The 25,231-nt window shown below is 43.2% G+C and overlaps 2 protein-coding genes across 4 annotated transcripts in view; one reads left to right on the top strand and one right to left on the bottom strand.

Annotated features, from left to right (window-relative positions):
* The first annotated feature begins 795 nt into the window (after positions 1 to 795).
* ZBTB33 (zinc finger and BTB domain containing 33) lies at positions 796 to 2,827 on the top strand. The gene has a single exon (XM_068962919.1). The coding sequence runs from the start codon at positions 796 to 798 to the stop codon at positions 2,791 to 2,793; it is 1,998 nt and encodes a 665-aa protein (XP_068819020.1). The 3' UTR covers positions 2,794 to 2,827.
* Positions 2,828 to 8,378: 5,551 nt separating this feature from the next.
* TMEM255A (transmembrane protein 255A) overlaps positions 8,379 to 25,231 on the bottom strand; it is a 46,015-nt gene continuing 29,162 nt past the window's right edge. For 2 of the 3 annotated variants that reach the window (XM_068962846.1, XM_068962847.1), the window contains 3 exons: positions 22,334 to 22,496; positions 15,463 to 15,606; positions 8,379 to 8,537 (listed from right to left, as the gene is read on the bottom strand). In XM_068962846.1, the coding sequence (XP_068818947.1) occupies positions 8,379 to 8,537; positions 15,463 to 15,606; positions 22,334 to 22,496 (466 nt within the window). The remainder of the gene's footprint in view (positions 8,538 to 15,462; positions 15,607 to 22,333; positions 22,497 to 25,231) is intronic. The other variant, XM_068962848.1, reaches the window with a different exon arrangement.

Genomic DNA, 25,231 nt, shown 5'->3' with positions numbered 1-25,231 from the left:
AAGAAATGGTAAACTTTTCCCTTGTTTTGTTTTTCACAATAGCATTTGTTGACTTCATTTGACATTCTAACATTCCATCTCTGGAGATTGTGGGGAGTAGACAGGTGAGGGGAAGAAGAAAAGAGGAGAGGGTAAAAAGGTGTTTCATAGTTTATCTAGATGAAGCATCCCTGTTAAAATAAGAACATAAAAACTTCAGAGGTAATAGTCGGCAGTGCTTATGAATGCTGGTTCAGTCTGTGGCTACAGGGAGTAGCTGTTGAATATGTTGTTAAAGATAAGTTAAACGTTTAGGAAGACTACCTATTTTGGACTTAGTATTGCACACATCAAGCTTTTCTGACACATCATTCATTTACAGGTAAAATAACTTTTTATGTGTTCACAATGAAGATTTTTCTTACAGTGTTCAGACAGTTAAAAATTAACTCTAAACTCTTGAGAAAATCCAAAATTGGAACAAAAAAATTAACTTTAGTCTTTAAAAACTGCTTAGTGGTGATGCATGTATCTAAGATTCAAAGGAAGAGATTAGTGTTCAAATCTGTAGATCAATTTAAAACTTGCTTGTCTCTTCTCAGGAGGAAGTCATGAGATTTAACATGTGGTCCAAATAACAGTTATATATAAAAATCTGTAAGAACAGTTTATATGAAAACCAAAAAGTTACACCAAACTTCCATTAAAACGCCAATAAACTATTCAATGAAGCTGTAGCTAAAATTCTAAATAATGAAGTACTTGTGTTTTTCTTTCCTAATGCATGCATCTCCCCTTCTCCTTTCTCTTATAGGCATGGAGAGTAGAAAACTGATTTCTGCTACAGACATTCAATACTCTGGCAGTCTGCTGAACTCCTTGAACGAGCAACGTGGCCATGGACTCTTCTGTGATGTTACTGTTATTGTGGAAGACCGAAAATTCCGAGCCCATAGGAACATTCTTTCAGCTTCAAGTACTTACTTCCATCAACTCTTCTCAGTTGCTGGGCAAGTTGTTGAACTGAGCTTTATAAGAGCAGAGATCTTTGCAGAAATTCTCAATTATATCTATAGTTCTAAAATTGTTCGTGTTAGATCAGATTTACTTGATGAGTTAATTAAATCAGGGCAGTTATTAGGAGTTAAGTTTATAGCAGAGCTTGGTGTCCCGTTGTCACAGGTTAAAAGCATCTCAGGTACAGCTCAGGATGGTAATGCAGAAAACTCACCTCCTGAAATACAAAAATCAAAAGATGAATCCCAAGAAAATGGGGCCACTATAATGCCAATTATAACAGAATCTTTTTCCTTGTCTGCTGAAGATTATGAGACAAAAAAGATCATTGTTACTGATTCAGATGATGACGACGATGATGTCATTTTCTGCTCTGAGATTCTGCCTGCAAAGGAGACTTTGCCGAGTACCAACACAGTGGCAGAGGTCCAGCCTAATCCAGGCTCTGTTGCTATTTCAGATGATGCACCTTGTGTGAGCAATAGCTCTCCCCCTTTAACAAACATCACACCTACTCAGAAACTTCCTACTTCTGTGAATCAGGCAACTCTAAGCCAGACACAGGGAAGTGAAAAATTGTTGGTGTCTTCGGCCCCAACACATCTGACTCCAAACATCATTTTGTTAAATCAGACACCACTTACTACACCACCAAATGTCAGTTCTTCACTTCCAAATCATATGTCTCCTTCAATCAATTTACTTGTACAGAATCAACAGCCACCAAACAGTGCTGTTTTACCAGGAAACAAGGCCAATGAAGAGGAGGAGGAGGAAATTATAGATGATGATGATGACACTATTAGCTCCAGTCCAGATTCCGCTGTCAGTAATACGTCTTTGGTCCCACAGGCTGAGATCCCCCCAAATACCACTTTTGATGGATCATTGATACAGAAGATGCAGATTCCTACTCTTCTGCAAGAGCCAGTTTCCAATTCTTTAAAAATTTCAGATATAATTACGAGAAACACTAATGATCCAGGTTTAGGATCCAAACATCTAATGGAGGGTCAGAAGATTATTACTTTAGATACAGCTACTGAAATTGAAGGCTTGTCAACGGGTTGCAAGGTTTATGCAAATATTGGTGAAGATACTTATGATATAGTTATCCCTGTCAAAGATGACCCTGACGAAGGGGAGGCCAGACTTGGGAACGAGATGCCAAAAACACCTAGCAGTGAGACAGCAAATAAACGTATGAAAGTTAAACATGATGATCACTATGAGTTAATAGTAGATGGAAGGGTCTATTATATCTGTATTGTATGCAAAAGGTCATATGTCTGCCTGACAAGCTTGCGGAGACATTTTAACATTCATTCTTGGGAGAAGAAGTATCCTTGCCGTTACTGTGAGAAGGTCTTTCCTCTTGCAGAATATCGCACAAAGCATGAAATTCATCACACAGGAGAGCGAAGGTATCAGTGTTTGGCCTGTGGCAAGTCATTCATCAACTATCAGTTTATGTCTTCACACATAAAGTCTGTTCATAGTCAAGATCCTTCTGGAGACTCGAAGCTTTATCGTTTACATCCATGCAGGTCTTTACAGATCAGACAATATGCATACCTCTCTGATAGGTCAGGCACTATGCCTGTAATGAAGGATGACGGTATTGGATATAAGGTTGATGCTGGGAAAGAACCTCCAGTAGGGACCACATCTGCTCCTCAGAACAAGCCCATGACCTGGGAAGATATTTTTATTCAGCAGGAAAATGATTCCATTTTTAAACAGAACGTAACAGATGGCAGTACTGAGTTTGAATTTATAATACCAGAATCTTATTGAACTCCTTTGAAATATCAGAAAGTTTTGGTTTGGATTTAAGGGTCAGGGCTTTCAGAAGACCTGTAAAACAAAGGTGAAAACAAGTTCATTTGATCTGCCATGTCATCTGAAGGTAGTCTAGTTGGATTATTTGTTCATAATTTTTAGAAGCAAATTATTCTGAAAGTTTGAATAGAGGTTGAGAACTTTCCCCTCCCCCAAGTATCTGTTTATATAGTTAGCTTTCAGCACATTTAAAAGAGGCAAAAAAAAAAAAAAAAAAAAAAAGCTTGGAGAGATAGTTTCCTGAATAGAATTTGAATCAGTTTGAATGTTCTTTGAAAATAACTGGAGTTATTAGCATACCCTAGTATATCTTGCAACTTTCCCCTTCCGTGTTAGCACTTTACTGCTGAATTCTCAATTTTCCTATTATTGAGACTATAAATGTGTGTTGTGTCTTGTATATGGCATAAAGAGTAAATGAGAACTTCTAAAGTTGTCCTGGAAATTTTCAGAGTAAGTCTCTGCTTGGTTGTGTATTTTGCTAACCCAAATGGATAGCAGCCTCCTGCCTCCCACCCCTCATGAAAATAGCCGTGCAGACAAGTTTCTCACTTGAAGAATGAACGAGTTTTAGCTAATTAGAATTAAACTTCACTTTTATCACCGTAGTCTCGAAAAGACTTTGGTGCCTGGACCACTGTATATATATACCTTTGCAGTGTGGTTTCTATGGGCAAAAAAGAAATCTTTGTAATGCAGACAGGAAGAGATTAAAAGTTTTATCATATTTGCTTTAAATTCTGTGCTCTTATATGATAGAGACAGAGAATGGAAGTGAATGGAAATTTCCTTTTTGCTCATTATGGTTAAAAAATATTCCCATGAAATTTTTCAAATTTTGAATCTGAACACCACCAAACTAATCTTTATGTATGCATCTTTATAAATGACAAATTCCATAAATGAGACTCTTACATATTTTGGGTGGGAGGCCACTGGCATGTATTTTTAAATGTTCATATTACTTAGAATCTCTAATAGGAAGTTTTTATTTGACATAGCTGAATCAGATATCTAGTATTTTCCTTTCAGCAAGACCTTTTAGGTTTTTACTCCTAAAATAAGTTCCATTCCATCTGCAAATTGCTGCAGTATTATAGCAATCAGAAGCTATACAAGGAAGTTAAATAGGCTTGTTGATTCCCATTTATCTTGAGAACAATGAATACCACCTTTCTCCCTTTTAAAAAATGACACATGTTTAAACACTTAGAAAATAAAGTCAAAACTTATTGAAGTGCCAGTACTAAAAGGGAAGCAGGTTGGAACAAATATATAGCCTAGCGTTTATAACAGATTGACTTGTTGAACTTCTGTAAATTTTTGCAAAGGAAGAAAATATGATTAGATACTGAAAAAGATTGTTGTGCATAGTTATTAGTCCTTTGTAAACTTGCTTAAGTATTTCTTAATTCAACATAGATATTTTCTTTCTCCTTAATGATGTATTTTTGAAAATAGTCTATTTCTTGACTTTGAACTTAAAGCTTTAATCAGTTTCTCATGTATACATCATCCTTCTGACAGTAAGCTAGACTTGAAGATAATGATTTCAGTATTTCTTAAGATGGTAACTGAGGGTATCAGGCATCAGTGTTTGCAGTAATACAAGGAGAAAGAAAAATAATACAGTCCATTGCTTACCAAGGGTTAGAATGATGTGCATCTTTTATGTTTTCTGTTCTGTGACTTGAGACTTTAAGACCATTTTGTAAACTAATCCTTGGAAAATTTTTAAATTACCATACAGTTTAAAAGTCTGATCTCTGGAATTGCAATATCTGTTTCCTTTGTGTATATGTATTGATAACATTACTCTTTGACTATAGGGTACACTCTGAAATGTTTTCAGTGGAAATTTGTTTGTTTCATTTATGCTGTTTCACCAGTTAGACATAATTCAACAAGTGTGAATGATACTTCAGTCCTTTCAGACTTAACTGCTAACTTCCTGGATGGCTCAGATGGTAAAGAGTCCGCCTGCAGTGCAGAAGACCTGGGTTCTATCCCTGAGTCAGGAAGATCGTCTGGAAAGGGAATGGCTACCCACTTGAGTATTCTTGTCTGGGAAAGTCCATGGACAGAGGAGCCTGGCAGGCTACAGTCCGTGGGGTTGCATAGAGTCAGTTAACGACTGAGCGACAAACACTTTCACTTTTTCAATAAAACTTGGTTTCTACAAGGCCATTATGACAAACAAAAGAATTCTATAATGGAAAACTATCCGTTCTGAATTATCTTGATACAATTATTTGCTGCTGCTGTGCTCTATCTAAGTTCTGAGTCTGAAATTTCAACTTTGCCTACTGAAGGTATCTTCTAGTTTTTTGGGAGGAGGAAAACTGGAAAATTCACTTTAAATTGTATTTTTGCCAGAAGACTCTTACTTGAACGTATGTCAGGGTCTTCAGTTTTTTTAGAAGTCTCTATATCCAAAGTTCAGAATCCATGTGGAATACTCTCTGGGAATTAAAACCCTTCACTCCCAGTGTTTATGGGGTTGGAAATGTGTAGCAAGATGCTGTTCAAAACCTGTTATGGTGTTTTCCTATTTTATACTTAGTTTTCTGGCAGCTGAACTCTTTTTTTCATTCAAGTTGGCTTCAGATTTGCTCCTATGCTAAATTACCTTTAAATATTCTGGATAGGAACTGTTTGAAATAGCAATTTGTTCAAAGAGATGACAGAAAATGAAAGTGCTCAAACTAAGCAGATTTTTATATGCCATAGCAATCTTGAGAGATTCACTTTAAAATATGTTTTATTATTTTGCTGGTAATGATCCCCCACATACAACCACTATGAGGAATCGATGCTGCATTTTTCCCATTGTACCAAAAAGATAAAGGTAAAAATGGTAAAAGTTTTTTGTATTGTCAAGGCGTGCATACTCTAAAGAATTAAATACTAATTCAACAGCACTGGCTTTCTCACTTCTGTCAATCATATGAAACTTGTTCATTTCCACCCAGTGCTGTAGTGTTCATACTTGTACAGTCTTCCCTGTCATGACTTTTAAGTTCTACTTTTCATTAACCATTACCTGATATTAGTTCGTAGAGCTTCTTATGGCAAAAATAAAATGTTTTAATTCTGATTTTTTAGTGTCTTTTTTTTTTACAAGATGATCTTTCATTAATTATATAGACTATTACATTCTGTTGTTTTTCAGTTTTTATAGCAGGAGACTGGAACTATATTTCTGATGACAGTATGATAGAATTTCCTGTTAGGTTTTATATGTTGGTTAATTGCATGCCCATTATATCTTGAACCACAGTAGTCAGAAGTGAGTCACCTGCTATCAGTTGCTTTGGAGCATTTATGATACTTCTGTTGATTCCATGAAGACACATGTAAGTTGATAAGGAGGAGGATAGTTTTATTAATTTGAAACATCACAAAAGCAGTCTGGGTTTCCAACATGGCAGTGATACAGATTTTAAGCAACATCCAGTTTACACAGGTTCTGGATTAATATTTTAATTTTTCATGCCCAGTTCAATACTTTAAAGCAGAATTAGGAATAAAGCGGTAAATATTACAAAATGCAGTCAAGGTACATTTTGGAAATACAAATTCCTTCATTACAGCAAATGTTTTTGCAAAAGAGTAAAGCAGCAAATATTAACTTTTCTAAGGTAACATGCAGTTGTTATAATTCAATGTAATAAAAAAAGAAGCTGCTAAAATTAAGTTACAAAATCTATACTGTTTCAAGTTATTTTGTAAAGTAAGAAAAATACATAGAAATGAGTCCTAGAATCTTAACACTTTAAGAAATGTGATAAATGTAGGATATACTGTGTAATGGTGCCTTTTAAAAAATTAAATACTCATACACGTTCATTAAAGCAAAATGTAAAGTGTAAACAGCAAGAAATTTCATTGAATATCACAAGTTGACATTTGTATAGTAAGTCAGTTGGTTATTAGTCCCTTTTTGAAATCCAATAGAATTTTAATATGCTCAGAACAGTAGAAAATAATAGTGTTATATAACGCAAAAAAGATTATAATTGTTCAGATTTGAAATTCAGATGAGACATCATTGGTGATGTCAAAAGTTAAACTGAATGTTTTGCAAACATTTACTGTGAACAGTGAGTGCACTTGTGCCGTGAGAATTCTTGATGGCTGGGTGTCTACAAGGTAGATGGGAGCACCAGCATTTGCCTGCTACCTCTAATCCATCAAGTTGGGAGGTAGCGAAATTGGCTGGAAATTTTTTCCTGTATATGTTCTGTCTAAAATACAATAGCCCTGTATTTTTTTTACAAGTGTAGGATTATCAGTCTTCCTTTAAATCAATTCTCAGGTTAACATAAGATCGCAATGAAAGTGTTCATTCTGAAGTGAAGGCATGGGTGCCAAAGTGTTAAATTCATCAGGTTGAGGTTTAAAGCTATGTATAATTAAAAGAACTGTACAAATACCTACCACAATGTGCCAGATGGATTTTAAATCTACAATAACACTTAAGTTTGTCAAGTTGGCTACATTTGAGGTTTTGCAGACTTAAAGCGGCATTGTAACACTTCCATAATCTTGAACACTGTCACGATTGGTCTCAACAGAAAAAAGGACCAATTAGAGCAGTGGCATTAAAATACAGATGATTCTTTTGGGGTAGGGTGCAGGATACGTGCGGTTTGCTGGGGTTGAAGCACAATATTTGAAGATTAAATAGTCACAAAGATTAGTGACAGTTCAAGAACCTAATCTAGCATTTTTAAAACTCAGTTTTAACAGTAAGATTTCTATCTCCCACAGCAAATGCAACATGTAGTAAACCGCTGTTTTCCTAAGTTACCTGATGTATAACTGGGATCTACTTAAAACATCTCACATGCTGCTCTGTCTATGTCAGTGCTTCTTGAACAATCAATCCTGTTCCCCACTACTCGAAGGAATATTGCACTTTTCCCTTTGGGAGGTACCAATCACAAAAGCTGAGCTGAATGATCACAACAGCCATTTTTACAATACAGAGTAGAAAGGAGTAAGGGATATGGCCAGCTTTTTTCAGCATCAGACACAAGCAAACAAAATCTTAGCCAGAACTCTCTGCATTGGAACTACCGTGTAGAGCCCTAGCTGGGAAATTTTCCTTAGGGACTGACTTTAGTGGGAGGGAAAGAGAGGGCCTCTAAGCCAGGCGCTTCAACTGAGGTGCTAGGGTGGCAATCTGCCAAGGGTGAGGACAACACTCCTTTTACACCAAGTGAAGCAGATGGCAACCACGCTTCTGTGGCCTATAGAGGTGGGGCCATAGGGTAATGCAGGCCCAGACCAGACACGCTTCTTGCTGAGATGGCTCCCCAGCCTCGTGCTATCCTGCTCAGAACTGCTGGGCTCAGCCTGGCCACCCCTCCTCTGCACTAATAACAAATAAACTTCTTTCCTATCTTTCCCTAGCCTGGCAGGCCACTGTCAAACTTTATGTATGAGTCACACTTTAAATTTTGTACCCTACACACTTCCACTAAAGCAGAAATACAAAAGCCACAATAATCTCAACAGCCAGCGGGCATTCCTCTTTAGGGGCTGTAAGGGGGTGGCTTCTCAAAAGGCGGATAGTAAGGTGGAGAGTAACGGGGTGGAGCACTCGAGGACCACATGTAGCTGGGCGAAGGCGAGGCAGACTGGGGCTCATCAGAAAGTCCAGAGGGAGGGGAGGATGGAAAGACACTGGAATGCTGTGCAATCAAAATAAAACATCAGTTTCCACCATGAGGTTGCAATTCCCCAACATTAGTCATTATTTAAAAATGAATATGGACCCAGTGTGTTCCGGTTTGGAACAACCAAGAGCCCCTAAACCTCGCAGGGTTATTGAGGGCCATGAAACGGAGCTGGTCCAACTTTCTCTCTCAGGCTGCAAAGCTCAGGCAGAAATGCCTTGGAATCCTCTTCCCCAGCCCTTTGGACCTCTCCGTCAGTCAGTCATCCTGTTGCTCCTATTTCTGTTATTTTGAGGGGGCTTCCCAGGTGGCTCAGTGGTAAAGAACCCGCCTGCCAATACAAGAGACATGGGTTCGATCCCTGGGTTGGGAAGATCTCCTGGAAAAGGAGATGGCAACCTACTCCAGTATTCTTACCTGGGAAATCCCATGGACAGAGGAGCCTGGTGGGCTACAGTTCATGGTATCATAAGAGTTGGATATGACAGAGCAATGGAGCATGCATGGTACTTGGGGAAGGGAGATACGGGATAAAAAAAAAAAAAGCCCAGTGAATCAGCATGTTAGGAGTCAATCTGCCACTTCTCTTTCCCGGCCAGTGTATACCCTTGACCCTGACTTTCCTGCTCAAGGAGAGTTGGCCTGTTTTGGTCACTGCTCTCTTCCCCAGAGCTCAGAACAGTGATTGGCAAGTAGAAGTTGCTCAATCAATGTTAGATGAGTGACTAAGACTTCAGTCACTTACAGAGCACAGAAGATGAACTTGGCATGTTTTTTATAAATAAAATCTATTTTCAAAGACTACAGCCACATCTTGTGGGTACCGTGACCTTGCTCCAGTGGTGGAGCTTAGCTGAGGCCTGAAGGCTGGAGGGGTCTCCAATAAAAGCCAATGAATAGGGCTGTAAAATGGCAATTTTCTGTTGTGCCTTAGTTCTAGGAGTAACTGCTGTATTTTTTTTTTTAAAAAGACTCACCTATACCAAAATTTCTCAAGAGTTCAAGTGCTGTTTGGGGAGGTCAATACCTTTACTTTGTTCTGCTGGCCAGAGTCAAAGTGGTTGACTGTTTAGTTGTTAAGTCATGTCTGACTCTTTGATACCCTAGGAACTGTAGCCCACCAGGCTCCTCTGTCCATGTGATTTCCCAGGCAAGAATACTACAGTGGGTTGCCATTTCCTTCTCCAGGGGATCTTCTTGGATCAGAGGTCAAACTCACGTCTCCTGCTTGGCAGGCGGGTTCTTTACCACTGAGCTACCTGGGAAGCCCTGGAGTCTAAGCTGATCATGTTACTTCCAGACCTAGAGCAATCTAGAGTCAGCCTTGCCATGAGGTGTCTGGAGCCTGAGACCAGTTGGCTGATTCTCCTTATCCCCAGTCCTGACTTCCATACTCCTTAGAAAGGGGTATCCTGGTTTCTAGGTCTTGCTTTAGACATTGAAATCTCTGTCTCCTACCACATAATGTCAGGACTGATCCTTCCCCACCCCATCCACCCTTTTGATCTGAGAGAAGGAATGACAGGGTCATAGAAAGCCTTTAAAGACAAAGAAAAAACTTGAGGGACTTCCCTGGTTATGTGGTTAATGCTTACAATGCAGTGGTTAATGCTTCCAATGCAGAGGGCACAGGATTAATCCCTGGTTGAGGAACTAAGCTCTCACATGCTGCATGGTGCAGCAGCAAAAAAAAAAAAAAAAAAAAAGATAAAAGAGCTTGAGGCAGTTGACTTGAGACAAACCAGATTGCTTCCAAAAATCTCCAAATTTCTTCTCCCTCCAGGAAGAGATATGCTTCCTTTGACACTGATCTCATGATCCCTCCTCTCTCTCCCTCCTCCTCTGTTGCTTTTGCGGTCCTCTTAAACCAGAGAGGAGAGCAAAATCCCACCAGGGACAAGATCTCTGTGTCCAGGGATGTGACACTCTGCCTTTCTAAATCTCACTCCAGGATAGAGTCAGGAAGCCAGTTCTCTGCCCCCCAGACACAGAAGGGAAAGCAAGTTTCGAAGGTGGAGCTAAAGGCCATTCTGTCCTGAGAGGCAGTAACAGGCTGCTGGGGGCAGTTGTAGACTTTGATCCTAAGGAGGGTGGTATAGCCACCTTGGGTTTTCACCTCTGTTTCCCGTGAAGCTCAGTCGTGTCCGACTCTTTGCGACCCTATAGTCCAATGGAATTCTCCAGGCCACAATAATGGAGTGGGTAGCCTTTCCCTTCTCCAGAGGATCTTTCCAACCCAGGGATTGAACCCAGGTCTCCCGCACTGAGGCCAGATTCTTTACCAGCTGAGCCACAAGGGAAGCCCAAGAACACTGGAGTGGGTAGCCTATCCCTTCTCCATGGGACCTTCCTGATCCAGGAATCAAACCGGGGTCTCCTGCATTGCAGACAGATTCTTTACCAACTAAGCTACCAGGGAAGTTTCCCATATAAGAAGGTATTTAGGGGGATGGGGGTGGGATGCTTCTCACTGCCCTCTGATGATGCTGGAGTCAGGGATAAATGGCAGAGCGAGGGAGCTGACTGGCCATAGTCCACCCCCCGCCCTTGGGATGGCGGGGTGGGAGGGGGTGGGCACCACCATGCAGTTTCCTAGCAACAGGCAGGCACCTTGGGAAAGCTTCGGCTTTGTTGCAGCTGGGGAGCAGGCCCAGTGCATTTAGTTCCTGCCTAAGACTTGACTAACGGGACAGGACGGCCACTCAGAAGAACAGAGCTTTGAATCCTTTCGCACCACAAAGCATGAAAAGCATGAAAAGCATCTAAATAGCCTACTGCTGGGCTCCGAGCTTCCTGAGCTGCTTCTGAGAGGCTGGGGTGGCTTATCGCAGGGACAGAGGAGGTGGGAGCACCCTCACAGACACTCCTCTCCAGCCCCAATCTGCCCCTCCCTCTCCCACTTCAATCTGCCCCTCCCTGCCCCAGGCGGACCCACACTCTACAAGACCCATGTGCATTTCTACCACCTGTGCTTCTTTCTTCAGAAGTGCTGGGAGGCAGTGACTCCCTAAAGAGCCCTGGAACTGGCCGGGTGATGAAGGTAATACTAGCAAAAGATGCTGTGTTCCAAGGGTAAAATCCAGGGTCTCTTGGTTCTTTGTGTTCCCCCTCTGTTTCCGGCCCAGAAAGCAAACTCAGGAGAGACAGAGAGAAGAGTGCGAGCAAAGGGAGGGATCAGAAACAAGAGAGAGGAGGAGAGGCAAGGAGAAGCTTGGCAGGAGAGGAGAAATAGAAGGCTGAATGGCAGTGGCAGCCTTCTAAGGTTGTCAGTCACCTGCTCCTATACCATCGCCCCCAAGACGACCTCCACTCTCTCATTCAGTAGGCCCAATTTATAATGGATCCTTTTCAGTGGCTACCTCGAAACCCAGTGTACCCTTCTGTGATTTAATAAAGACTATCCACAGAGGCAGTGGCATTTTGCAAAGGCTTTTGTTTTAAGCTAAACTTAGCAGTTCACCAAATGGAGAGGACAGGGACATGGTTAGAGTGAAGTCGGGGTTCTGGCCCAGTAGGTCAGACTGGAATCGTTAAGGGATTTACCCCAAAGCTTGCTGTTGTTGTTTAGCCGCTAAGTCAGGTCTGACTCTTTTTCAACCCCATGGACTGTAACACTCCAGGCTCCTCTGTCCATGGGATTTCCCAGGCAAGAATACTGGAGTGGGTTGCCATTCCCTTCTCCAGGGAATCTTCTCACCCAGGGATTGAACCCACATCTCCTGCATTGGGCAGGTGGATTCTTTACCACTGAGCCCCCAGGGAAGTGGACCCCAAAGCTACACAGGGTTGAATTTCCCAGCAGAAGTAGAAACTGATGTTTCATACCCTACAGGATATGGACTGCCTGGCTACCTGGAAGTGAGTGCAAGGTACAAGAGAAGTGAGTGCAGGAAGGTGAGCAAGGAGGCACTGACAGCCTTGGCTTCAAGTCCAAAGTCTGCAAGAATCCTGTTTCTCCAAGCTCAGCCCTCACAACATCCTCAGGGCCACCTGACCAGACCCACGTCCTCGATCCCATCTGACCACAAGAAATGCTTCCCAAGCTTCCTGACTGGACAGCTACCCAACAAGGGTGTGACTTAGCGGGGTTAAAAGAACACCCTATAAATCTCATCAGCCTCAGGGGTAAAAAGGGAGAGAGAAGTCTTCAAAGTGACATAAATAGTTCTATTTGGAAATGATCAAATTGGGGAAATCATTCAGAACAAAGCCCAGAAAGGTCCATTTTCCTGCTATTATTTGGGCCCCCAATACAATCTAAGAGAATAAGGGAGCTCTGGCTTTTTGTTGTTGGTGTTAGGTCTGTGCTTCTGCTGCTTTTATTGTCAGAGCTGGTATGCATTTTGCTGACTGCTTTCCATTTATCTGGGAACACACCAGATGGCCCTAATCCTCCTGGCTTTCTTGGGTAAAGACTGGTATTTCCTTGTATGAAATGATAAGGGACTGGAACTTGGTGAACAAAAGAAAGCTCCATTCAAATACTAAAATGAAATGCTTATAAGTTCTAGAGGGAAACAAATACCACTTAAAAACATATCCCTTAGGGATCTCCCTGGTAGTCCAGTGGTTGAGAAACCGCCTTCCAATGCAAGGGACACAGGTTCAATCCCTGGTCAGGGAACTAAATTCCCACATGCCAACATGCCACAGGGCAGTTAAGCCCATGCAACATACCTAGAGACGTCCCCACAGTAACTACAGAAAGCCCACGCACCTCAAAGAAGAGCCTGTGCGCTGCACTGGGGAACCAGCGAAGCCAAATAAATCAATCATATCCCTTAAAACCCACAACTTTAGAAAGTCTCCAAAAAGGAAATATAAAAGACAGCTTGAACCTCTGGCAAGAACCAGAAGAGGTATAAGAAGTGGCCCAGCAGTCCTTGGAGTGGGGAGCCATGTAATCACATGGTAAAGGAGAGTCAAGAGAACCTTTCTGAATAATGATTATAAAGTCCATAATATAAAGCAGTAAAACATGAAATATTCTGAAACTAACTGGGGAAAAAATTGATAGTGTGCTCAGATTTACAGCTTCTCCAAAGAATCCCCCAAGCCAGCCTCTGGCCTCAGACAGACCTGGATGTACATCCTTGTCCTCGCTGCTGCCCCTGAGCATCCCCACTCAGGTCCTCAGACTGATCTCTTAATGCAGGGCCTAGGTCTCACTCAGTCGCTACATCCACAGCTCCAAGCACATGGGAACACAGAGTAAACACTGACTGAACTGAAACTGACAGTGTGGGCCACCATTGACATTGGGCAACCTTGTTTTCATGCCTGGGATGGTTTTTTATTTTTTATTTTTATTTTTTTTTGGCGGGGGGGGATGGTTTTGAATGAGTAATGATGGACAGAAAGATAGCTCCATTACATAAACAGGGACTTCCTATCTTAAGAGTTTGCAGCAGCCATTACTAAGGGGGTTACTGTTCCTACTCCAGAGGTTTGTTATAAATTGAAAGGTCCAAAAACCAATCTAATCAATATAATTTGCTTCCATATAAAAAAAAATGGAAGCAGCCTCTTGGGAGCCATGCGTGGCCCCTCTATCCCAGGATGACTTTTGGTTATGGATGCCTCAAAGAACAGTGACCCTCTCATGCTAGGTTCAATGTCCCTGAATTCTCTTAAAGGATTCCTTTTTGCCCCTGTCACTATTGCAATTATCTATGCCCTTTCAGAGCCTAGTTGTGTTTTCCAGTCTATATTATCTATTCGGGGAACAAGTTCCCTGAGTTGTCTACCTGTGAATACAGTAGGCTTTAAAACAAGTTCTAACACTTTCCCCAGGCTTTAATGGATGCCTCTTTGTGCTGGTGCTATATTTTATGACAGTGAACAGTCCATGTTCACACTATAGAGACGTATTCATATTGCAGTATAGAGTCCTAGACCTGCCCATACAGTGTCTAAATCAAACCAAAGTACACTTTACTCAACTAAATGGGGAGGGTTTTCAGTTTCAATGATTTTGTTAATCTGAGGCAGAAATTAGGTTTTCCAAGGGCTCTGTTTTTCTAAACTGGCTGGTGAATTGGAAGCACCCCCAAACAGTCATGCTTTTATGTCCCCTTGGAAAATTCAGGACTCTTAGTCAATAGAACGAAATTCATTATGGGTTTGCCTCCTTTCAAAGGCATTTCCCTGGTCCCCAAATTTTGAATTAACCAGATTTGAGTGGAATCCCACTCTTCTATGGGTCCGGGGTTTATAATCACTGTAAATGCCTAAAAGACCATTTCGTTTGTTTTCCTGAAGTGTCTAGTTCAGCGCTCTGCCCACATACAATGAATTCCCTTTAATGAAGTACCTTTGGGGTTCTGTTTTTCTGTGCTTCATCTTAGCTTAAAAGGAAAGTGGGAAAGTGCAAATTTGGTAACACTATTTCTGACCCACATGATAACAAGGCAAAAAAATTAAAAAGGAAGGGAGAAGGGTGTTATAAAAAAGATTTTCTCTGTACAGTCCCAGTTAGGAAGTCTAGAAAAAAACAAGGGACTGCTTTCTCATTACAGATTTGATTCAAACCCTTGTGTGACTCAGCATGTCCTTATGCTATGGAACAGGACTAGACAAGCCTCTTCCTGTGGCAGAGAAATGGAAAAAGCCACCATTGGACAGGGGTCTGTGGAGACGTACTCATGAGTACCTCAGGGGAGGTCAACACCACTTGGGACATCTAAATCCTATCTCCTCTCCCCCTTTCATCTATCACTCTGTTGCTTCTCCTCTTGTGTCTTTCCCAGCCTCCACCATCACTGCCTTATGCAGTGATGCAGCTTACGCAGTCCTTAAGCTTCATGGGTAGCCACAGGCCACGGGATGGAGAGCCTGGCTACCTGGTGTATATTAGGAAGGATCCATAATTAGGGAGAGAATAAGAGAGGATGAGCGAGAGCAAGGGTAACAGAGAGTTCTTTTTTGTCTCAAAACGTACCTGAAAGTCATAAGCAGAATAAGGTGGCAGGTGAGGAGGGCTATGGTAGTAGGTGTTGTAGGATGCCACTTGAGGACGAGCATAGTAAGAAACAGTTGGATGGGCATTTTCAACAGAACAGTTCAGCGCTGGGAGAGTTGGGTTCTGTAAAATCAAAAACAATATAAATGTTCATCACTAGGGGAATGGTTAAATAAACCACGGGACATCCATACTACAGAATACTATGGAGCTGTTGATAAACGATGATGTGCACCTATAGTTCGTGACAGGGAAGTTGTCCAGGATATATTTGTAAATATAAAAAACAGAAATAGGGCTTCCATGGTGCTTCAGTGGTTAAAAATCCACCTGCCAAAGCAGGGGATGCAGGCTCAACCCCTGGTCCGAGAGGATCCCACATGCCACGAGATAACTAAGCCCAGGTGCCACAACTGCTGAGCCTGAGGGCCTAGAACCCAGCCTCTGCAACAAGAGAAGCCATAGCAATGAGAAACCCACACACCACAACGAAGAGTAGCCCCTGGTCACCGCAACTAGAGAAAGCCTGCACGCAGTCAAAGATTAAATTTAAAAACAATGTTTAAGAAAGCAAGCCACTGACAAAACTATGGAGACAATAAAAGATCACTGGTTGTCAGGAGCTGGGATTGTGAAGGATGAACAGGCAGAACGCAGAGGCTACTTAGGAGAGCGAAAATACTGTTTGCAGAATGATGGATATATGTCATTATACACCTGTCCAATAGAATTCATTTGTCCAATATTCTATGTCCCATAGAATTACAACATCAAGAGTGGGCCCTAAGGTAAACTATGGACTTTGGGTAATTATGATGCGTCAGTATAGATTCATCCTTGCCAACAAATGTACCACTCTGTGGGGGATGTTGATAACGGGGGAGGCTGATAATAGGGAAGGCTGTGTGTTGGGGAAGAAAGTTTATGAGAAATCTCTCTACCTTCATCTCAGTTTTGTTGTGAATCTAAAATTGCTCTAAAAATAAAATCTTTTAAAAAGTCACCATGTTCTATTACTATAGCATAATCCCAGTTTATGTAAAGACCCAAACAATTATATATGAATATACACTTGTCAATGAAATTAATCTGGAAAGATTCACAACAAACTGTTAGCTATGGCTGTCTCTGGGGAGGGCAGTGGTATTAGGAAGTAAATGGGGACTCTTTATTCTCAATTATACAGCCAAAGTTTTCACAACTACTATGTATCACTTGTGTCATTTCCCCACACTGACTATTTTGAAAAATTCAAACCAATAGTCGAAATCTTTGACTTTCAAAAACACAAAGAAAACAAAGTTGAGACCCCCCCCCCCAATACAAAATGTCAAACCAACAAGACTACTGCTCTCTCTGTGACAAAAATATGATTATCATGAAGAGTTTGGAAAAACTGTAAGGATTCTTGCAGACTCCAACCTCGCTAAGGAGCTCGCAGGCACACATGAAGGTATTCACTTTGCCTCAGCCCTGTGGGCTGGAGGCAAAACCTTAGCACAGAAACCAAGAAAGACCAAGTAGAGTATATTGATACCTCCCCCCCACCACCACCACACACACACACATTTTTGGGAAAATAAAACAATGCAGAAAGAATTTAATACCCTTTTTATAACATGGTGGTGTGTGTAGCCCTTCAAGGGTTAAAGCCAATCTTGTCTAGGATGAGAGTCTGGATTTCAGTAAGGCCAAAACACTGCTAGAGGAAGTCAGCACTGCTCATGAGTTCCCAAGCAGGACTGTGCCTAATGAGTGCCACATGGCTTAAGGTGTGGGAGAAATGTCCTTTCCATGGTCCACGTCATTGACACCCCCTCTGTTCGTGCGTATAATGTAGAGCTGTCCACAAAGTCCATGTGTCTTGTTTCTAGTTGTATCTACTCTGCGTTAACGGTGAGAAGAAGCTTCCTCTCAAGTGATGAAAATGTGTGGGCAGGCTTTGGCAATGGCACAGGCAACCATGTTGGGGTGTTGGCAGAGGAAACTCCTGTAGAGCAAGTTTCAACACAGTCTGTTGCTCTCTTCCTTGGAGTGGGTTACTGTTTACATCTCTAGGAGGTTTGAAGAGCTACAAACCTCAGTCATTATGATGCTGCTCACAGACAACCACAGAAATGTTTCTCAGCCTCTCTCTTGTGTGGGAGAGGGCTGAGGTCTTGACCATTCCAAGGGCTGGCTTGCATTACAGAAGCAGAGTGTTCAGCAATGCCCTTACCTCTCCACCAGGATTCCAAGAAGAAATGTCACTTCTGAGGAAGTCCCAGAAATCATGTTCCCTTGGCCTTGTGCCAGTTAAAACCACACCCTCCAACTCTTGCAAAACGAAACTAGCTCTTCTATGCAAAGAGAAGGCTTCCCAGGTGGCTCAGTGGTAAAGAACCCACCTGCCGGTGCAGGAGGTACAAGGGACGCAGGTTCAATCCCTGGGTCGGGAAGATCCCCTAGAGGAGGAAATGACAACCCACTCCAGTGTTCTTGCCTGGAGAATCCCATGGACAGAGGAGCCTGGCAGGCTACAGTCCGTAGGGTCACAAAGAGTGGGACATGACTGAGCACACACACGCAACCACAGAGAAGCAATTGGGGAATATAAACTATCTAGAAAAGGTGCTTGGTGTGTAGCAAGGCTGGGGGTCCAGGATCCTCTTTGAAAGGAAGTTGAATATTATAGAGAAAGAAACACAGGGGAAAGATGAAATAAGCACAGGAGAGCCACAGATGAGAGGTGCGGAGGATGTAGAGAAAATGGACAAGGTAACAACAGAGGCTGAAAGTGTCAAGGGGGGTGAAGTTGGGAGTGGGGCAGGGAAGGAGCAAAACGGATTGCCCCAGAGCATGGTCTGGGTACAGGTTTAAATTCATAATTCTGATTTTACAATAAATCTGGGCTCTGTTTCTATTCGTGTGTGTATATAGGAATGTGTGTTTCTGTACCAATAATTCTGGGGCTTAAGTTATGAGATCCCCACTTCTGATGAGTAGCAGTCTGAGCTCCAGTGAAACAAACGGTGATTCGCAAGCACAGGAAATGTGCTGTGCTGTGCTAAGCTGCTTCAGTTGTGTCTGACTCTTTGCGACCCCATGGACTGTAGCCCGCCAGGCTCCTCTGTCCATGGGATTCTCCAGACAAGAATACTGGAGTGGGTAGCCATTTCCTCCTCCAGGCACAGGAAATGGTCAAATCCATCTCACCAGGATAGAACTGAGTCCTTTCAAAGACAATGATTGTGGACTTTGCAAAGAAGACCACTTTGATTTCTCCCTACTTTACACCAGAGACACTAAATAGCAACAAATGGCAAGACAGTATTACTTCCTATGATTCATCTCAAGTTCTCATATTTTTGAGCCACAAACACTGTGGTCATCCAACATTTCTTTAAGATCCTTGGCACGAAGCCAAGGGAATGAAGACGTCCTTTTTCCTTTCAGGCTCCCACAACTCTGGAAACAGTGCTCCGAGTTGATCCCATTGAAGGCTGCCAGCTCACAGCCTTTGGCTCCTGGCCTCACTCCTCAGGAATGCCTTTCATCAGCCAGCACCTCTGGGCCTCCCTGAGGCCCCCAAGGCATTCTACTCAGGGTGGAGACACAACACCACGAGGCATCAAGCATGTCTGGACATAGGCCAAAGATTTTCTGGTAGATGTTCCAGGATTTTCTACACCATGTCTCATTTTCCTAAAGCGATCAAAACAATGGTTCCTCTTTGGTGCCCTGTCGTAATACATAGCTCATACTTGCCCTCTCTTGTCATGAATCAAATCTCCTGCCTCTGCTCTTTGCCTTCATCTTCTGTTTTCCCCACTGGCCCTCGACTGGGTTCCCAGGCCTGGCACTGGATGAGGCTCAGGTCTTCCCTCACTCTCCTCCTCATTTCTCAGAGAAGCTCCCAACAGTTGGAAACAACTGGCTTTTAATTTTTAAAATTAAAGAAACTAAACAAAGGAGGTGATGTCTGTTAAAACACCTATGGAACCAGAAAGGGCTGGCCGAATGCTCCTCAGGGGCAGGTGTGAGGGAGCGGTGGGAGCAAAGGCTCTGGCATTTGACACACCTGGGCTCCACTCCCAGCTCTGCTATTTAGCCCTGGCAGGTCACTTGACTTCCTGTGGGCCTCTTTCCTAAACCGTTAATGGTGGGAGTTATACTTCATGAGGCAGTAGTAGTGGGGGAGGAGCAGAGAAAGGAATTGGGCAAAAGCCCTTTATAGAGAGCAAAGAGGCCATTACTGCCACCTCTCAGGACAGACTGTCAACAAACCCCTTACTCCCCTAGAGATCAAGGGTCACAGTGAAATGAACAGTCCACATGGTACACCTGAAACTAATATGCTATAGTAAAGTCAACTATACCTCAACGATTTTTTAAAAAAGAGTTCAGAAATAAATCTATACATCGATGGTCAACTGAGTTGTGACAGGGGTCCTTGCAGGAGCCCCACAGAGCCTAGCAGGTGGCCGCCAGTCACTCTGTGCCTCAGGGTGCTTGGCTGTCCACGTCTCAGAGCTCAGAGAAAATTCAGAGAACCCTTAACACCCATCGGATGTCCCATCTCAACTCGCCAACCCCAACCAGAAGCTTCTCTTCATCTGTCCCCTGGGGAAAACTCTACTTGGTGCTCCATGGTGACCTAAATGGGAAGGAAATCCAAAAAAAGAGGGGATATATGTATATGTATAGCTGATTCACTCTGCTGCACAGTAGAAAGTAACATAACCTCGTAAAGCAACTATACTCCAAAGCAACTATACTCCAATACAAGTTTTAAAGAAAAGGGTAACGTGCATTCTTTTCTCCAAAGAAGCTCCAACCCAGAAACAGCTTTTCTGAAGACTCTCTCATGCCAAAGCTCCGTCAGCCTCGAACTGAGAGGACAGCCTTCTCCCTCCAAGCTGCTCCCACCCTAGCCCCATGCCTCCACCAAGCTTAGGGCTTGAGCTCTCCTGACTAGGAGAAGGGGTGTGGAAATAATAAATGCGTGTATGCGTGTGTGCTCAGTCACAACTGCTCTTCACGACCTCATGACCTGTAGCCCTCCAGGCTCCTCTGTCCATGGCATTCTCCAGGCAAGAATATCGGAGTGGGTTGCCGTGCCCTCCTCCAAGGGATCTTTCCGGCCCAGGGATCGAATCTGCGTTTCTTGCATCTTCTGCCTTGGCAGGTGGATTCTTTACCACTGAACCACCTGGGAAGCCTCATGTATGAGAGAGGGAGGGGAAAAAGACAGACAGACAGGCTGGATAGGAGCAGGGAAGACTTTCTCTGGCCATAGGGTCAACAGCAGGAACACTCAATACTACCAGTCAGCCCGGTTCTGCTGGGAACTTGTTGCCACAAACTACAGTTTTTTCTCTTCCATGGTCCTTTTCCACCTTTAAGTTTCCATTTTGACAATTCCTTTTGACAATCCAGGCCCAAACTACAAACTGACTTTAAGCCTCCTGTTCCTCAGCCACCCCGCAAATGGGACAGAAACAGCCAAGGGCCTAGGGGTTATCTGTGTCATTCCTGGGGTCAAAGGAAGCCTTTTTAAGAGACAAAATAATTTCCTAGACATGGGTGGGACATTCCTTTAAAGCAACCCTACTCAACCTTGGGGCTTCCCTGGTGACTCAGCAGTAAAGACTCCATAGGCAATGCAAGAGATGCGCAGGAGACGTGGCTTCGATCCCATGGGTTGGGAAGATCCTCTGGAAGAGGGGATGGCAACCCACTCCAGTATTCTTGCCTGGAGAGGAACCTGGCGGGCTACAGTCCATGGAGTCGCAAAAAGTCAGACACAGCTGAGTGACAGAGCACGCACGCAGTATAGCCACAGACTGGAATCACCAGGAGGGCTTTTTTAAAAGTACTGCTGCCTGAGCTTCAATTTAGACCCATTAAATTGGCATTCTGGAGAAGTGGCCCAGGCCGGCAGGTTTTGCTGCCGCCTATGGGGTCGCACAGTCGGACTCGACTGAAGCGACACAGCAGCAGCAGCAGCAGCAGCAGCAGCAGCAGCAGGTGATTGTATTCTAATAGGAGGCCAGGTTGAGAACCAGAGCTCTAAAGCTATTATCTCCAAAAGAGAGATAATTAGAGATCAAGGTTTATTAAATAAACAAACAAAAAGCTTTGAAATGCTTTAAAAGCTAAAGAGGGAAGGCCCCCAGGACTATGGAGGACTTCCTGGGTGCACATTCACAGCCACATGAATATGGACAAGCAGCTCAGCCTGAGGCTGGGCTTTCACTTTCACTCTTTCTGGAGAAACTGCAGGAGGAAATTCCTGGGGAGGGAAAGACAGCCGTACTTCTTACCTGTAGCTAAAAACGTCTTTCCTTCCAGCTCTCCCAAAGTCTGTAACAGGAAAAACTACCCTAAAAGATTTTCTACTGAAAGTGTGTGTGGGTTGAGTGGGGGTAATGACAGGCTATGTTTACATAACCAGCATGAACCCCACCTGTCCCCAGAATGTGCATCAAAAACACAGGCAATGTCTCATGTTAACAAGACATGTTTGCAGGCTGAGGACAAGACCTGGCTCCTTTGACTTCAGATGTTTGAAGGCAGCTACATTTTTTTTCCTTTGGCTGTGCCACATGCCATGTGGCTTGTGGAACCTCACTTCCCGGACCGGGGATTGAACTGGCGTCCTGGACAGTGAAAGTTCAGAGTCCTAATCACTGGACTGCCAGAAAATCCCGCCCTCCCCGCCCCCTCTAAGGCAGCTACATTCTTGAAGCAATGGTTTCTGTTCCTCCCTTCAAAACGTGGGTCCCCATAGCCCCACCCGCTGAGCATTGCCCCACCCTTTACAGGAAGAGGGGCCTCTGTGGAAATTCGAAGTCATTTCCTTTCTTACCATGTCCTTAAAGCCCCCCAGGACAGCGGCAGTGATGATGCCCAGGAAGAGGCCAACGATGTTGAGGATGGTGGCAGACCAGAGCAGGTGGTAGAGGTGGATGATATCCTGGCAGCTGCTGACGTCGATGTACTCGTAGTAGCCACCGGTGATTTCTACCCGGCTGGAAGGGGAGAAGGGCACCCAGTGAGTCGCCAGGGAGCAGGCTGTCCCCCAGGGCTTTGGCTACCACACAGCCCAGTGAAAAGACAGGGGCTCACGTGGGGCACTATCGTAACAGACACGGAAGCCAAGAATGCACTTGGGGATCAAGATAGTATAATGAATCAAAGTGTCACTTCTGTTTATCCCCCTCCCCCAAACCCCTCCTATCTGCCAGAGAAATACTCATTACCATCGCTAATGTTAATCCTAAATGACAATTATTAATACCTGCTGTGTGCAGGCGCGGAGCTAAGCATTTTACAGACATGGATTCATCACATCTGTGCTACTATGGCAGCTCCTAGTCAACAGGTGTCTATTAAGATTAAGTTGAAAATTCAGTTCTTCCGTCTCACCAGGCACAGTTTAAATGCTCAACAGCCACACTTTTAAGGGTCATGCTAGTGGCTGGTTACTATACTGGACAGAGCATTTCTGTCATCACAGAAAGTTCTATTAGACAGCACTGTGAATCCTTACAATATTTATGACATAAGTATTAGCCCCCATTCCCATTTTACAGATGAAGAAACTGAAGCACAGAGAGGTTAGGAACTTCCTCAAATTGTAAGCAGTAGAGCTGGGATCTGAATTCAGGCTTCAATGATTTCAGTATTTCCTTTCTCAAAACAAAACGAAATGCCAACAAACAACGTCCCAATAAAGTACTAAAGCTGAGTTCCTGCACAAAATCTGAATAGCGCCTCCTCAGAGAGACCTTCCCTGACCACTCTGTCCAAAGATAATCCCCCATCCAGCCCCATCATTCTCTAGCCCACTACTTTCTATGAACTGAATTGTGTCCCCCTCTGAAACTCATATATTGAAACCCTAACTCCCAAAGTGACTGTATTTGGAGAAGGGCTTTTTAGGAGATAATAAATTAAGGTTAGATCATAAGGTCTAAGGTACAGGATACTGTTAAGTGCTCAGTTGTGTCTGACCCTTTGCAACCCCATGAACTGTAGCCCACCAGGTTCCTCTGTTCATGGAATTCTCCAGGCAAAGAATACTGGAGTGGGTTGCCATTCCCTTCTCCAGGGGATTTTCCTGACCCAGGGATCGAATCTGAGTCTCTTGCATCTCCTGCATTGGCAGGCGGGTTCTTTACTACTAGTGCCACCTGGGAAGCCCCTAAGATCTAAGGGTGGGGTCCTAATCCGATGGGATTGGAGGCTTTTACAAAAAGAGGAAGAGAAATCTCTCCACACATTTGCACACACTGAGGAAAGGTGTTACCTGTTAAATTAATTAAACAAAAGTTCCTGTCTTTCTGGACATTGCAAATTAGTTTACAACTTGGCCACTGGAATCAATAACAAATCTCAAACACTGTGATTCTTAAACTTACAATCAAACACCCTGGCATCAGGATGGTTGTTACATGTGACTCTCCTGCTATAAGAACACCAAAAATGACCAAAACAAAATTAAAGGTTAACCTCCAAAATGAATCAGGGAGAGATTATTCACACAAGGCTTTTAAACTTTACAGATGAATTATCTTAGAATTCTGGAAAACCAGTGTATCTCTAAAGAATTGAAACTAGTGTGGTTATGGGACACCCTGTGTCAAAATCATCTGTGTTTGTATGTCTGTGTGCCAGCCTGTGTGTGTCAGTGTGTCATTCGTGGGTGTCTCTGTGCATCTCTGTGTGTGTGCATGCATCTTTGAGAAAGATGGTTAAACATGCAGACTCTGAGGCCTCACCACTGGGGGTGAGGCTCTGGGATTTGTGTTAACTGAGTTCATTGATCTTTGAGACCCAGTGTGTTAAATAGTAAGCTTCCACAGTGGAATTTTAACAGTGTTTCAGTTCATCAGAATTTGAACTGGATTTCAGGATTTGGGGGAACATAGCTGGACACCACCTGGAAGCATACACTGAGCGCCTCCTATTAGTGGGCACAGTACTCAGGCCTGGGGATGGGACAAGGAAGATAGACAGATGACTTACTGCTCAAAAAGGCACCGCTGTACAAGGATGCTCCCCTTTACAGGGGAGCCCTGTGTGTAATGGTGAGTGTAGGGTTGTAGGGATGCAGGGGAGGTTTAAGAATCAGCTTCTGACTTCTCCCAAGTTGTCTTCGAAAGTAGTGAAGTGCTTACATCCTAATACACCAAGGGCAGGCTGGTAACACCTATAGATATATAGATGGGCAGTACAGTGAGCAGACTCTGGAGTCAGACTGCACTTGAACCCTGGCTCTGTCACTTATTTGCTGTCTGACCATGAGCAACTTTCTTAACCTCTCTGCAAGTGAATGCACGAAAGTAGTATTCCAGCACAGTATAAGTACTCTAGCAGTACTCTCCCACCTGAACACGTAGCTCTTTTTTTTCCCTTCTAAGAGCCAGCCTCTGGCAAAATGATTCAAACCCCTGAATTGTGTTCTTAAAAGTAGTGATGCTTTAAGGACGCAGACCACAACATGGGGATTGGTTAGTAGTTCGTTGAAAAATATTCAATAATTGTAGAGAATATATGTTTGGTTTCAGTTTGAGTGTGTTCAGCAGCTACTATGTTATTTTTACAGAGCCATGAAGCAAAAGAACATTAATACTAGATCTGGTTAAGGGTTTAGCAAATTAATGTGGTTTGTTTCTGTTTGAGATTCATGATTCCATTTGGTTCAGTCTCCGGGCAGAACTTCCTCTGAAATTTCATCTTTTGTATTCTCACAGCTCCCACC

Source organism: Capricornis sumatraensis, chromosome X, assembly GCF_032405125.1.
Source record: "Capricornis sumatraensis isolate serow.1 chromosome X, serow.2, whole genome shotgun sequence".
Taxonomy (NCBI): domain Eukaryota; kingdom Metazoa; phylum Chordata; class Mammalia; order Artiodactyla; family Bovidae; genus Capricornis; species Capricornis sumatraensis.
Note: the sequence above shows the minus strand (reverse complement) of the source record. Positions and strands in the feature narration are given on the sequence as shown.

Coding starts and splice junctions, on each gene's coding strand:
- ZBTB33 (XM_068962919.1), top strand. CDS start 796: ATGGAGAGTAGAAAACTGATTTCTGCTACAGACATTCAATACTCTGGC.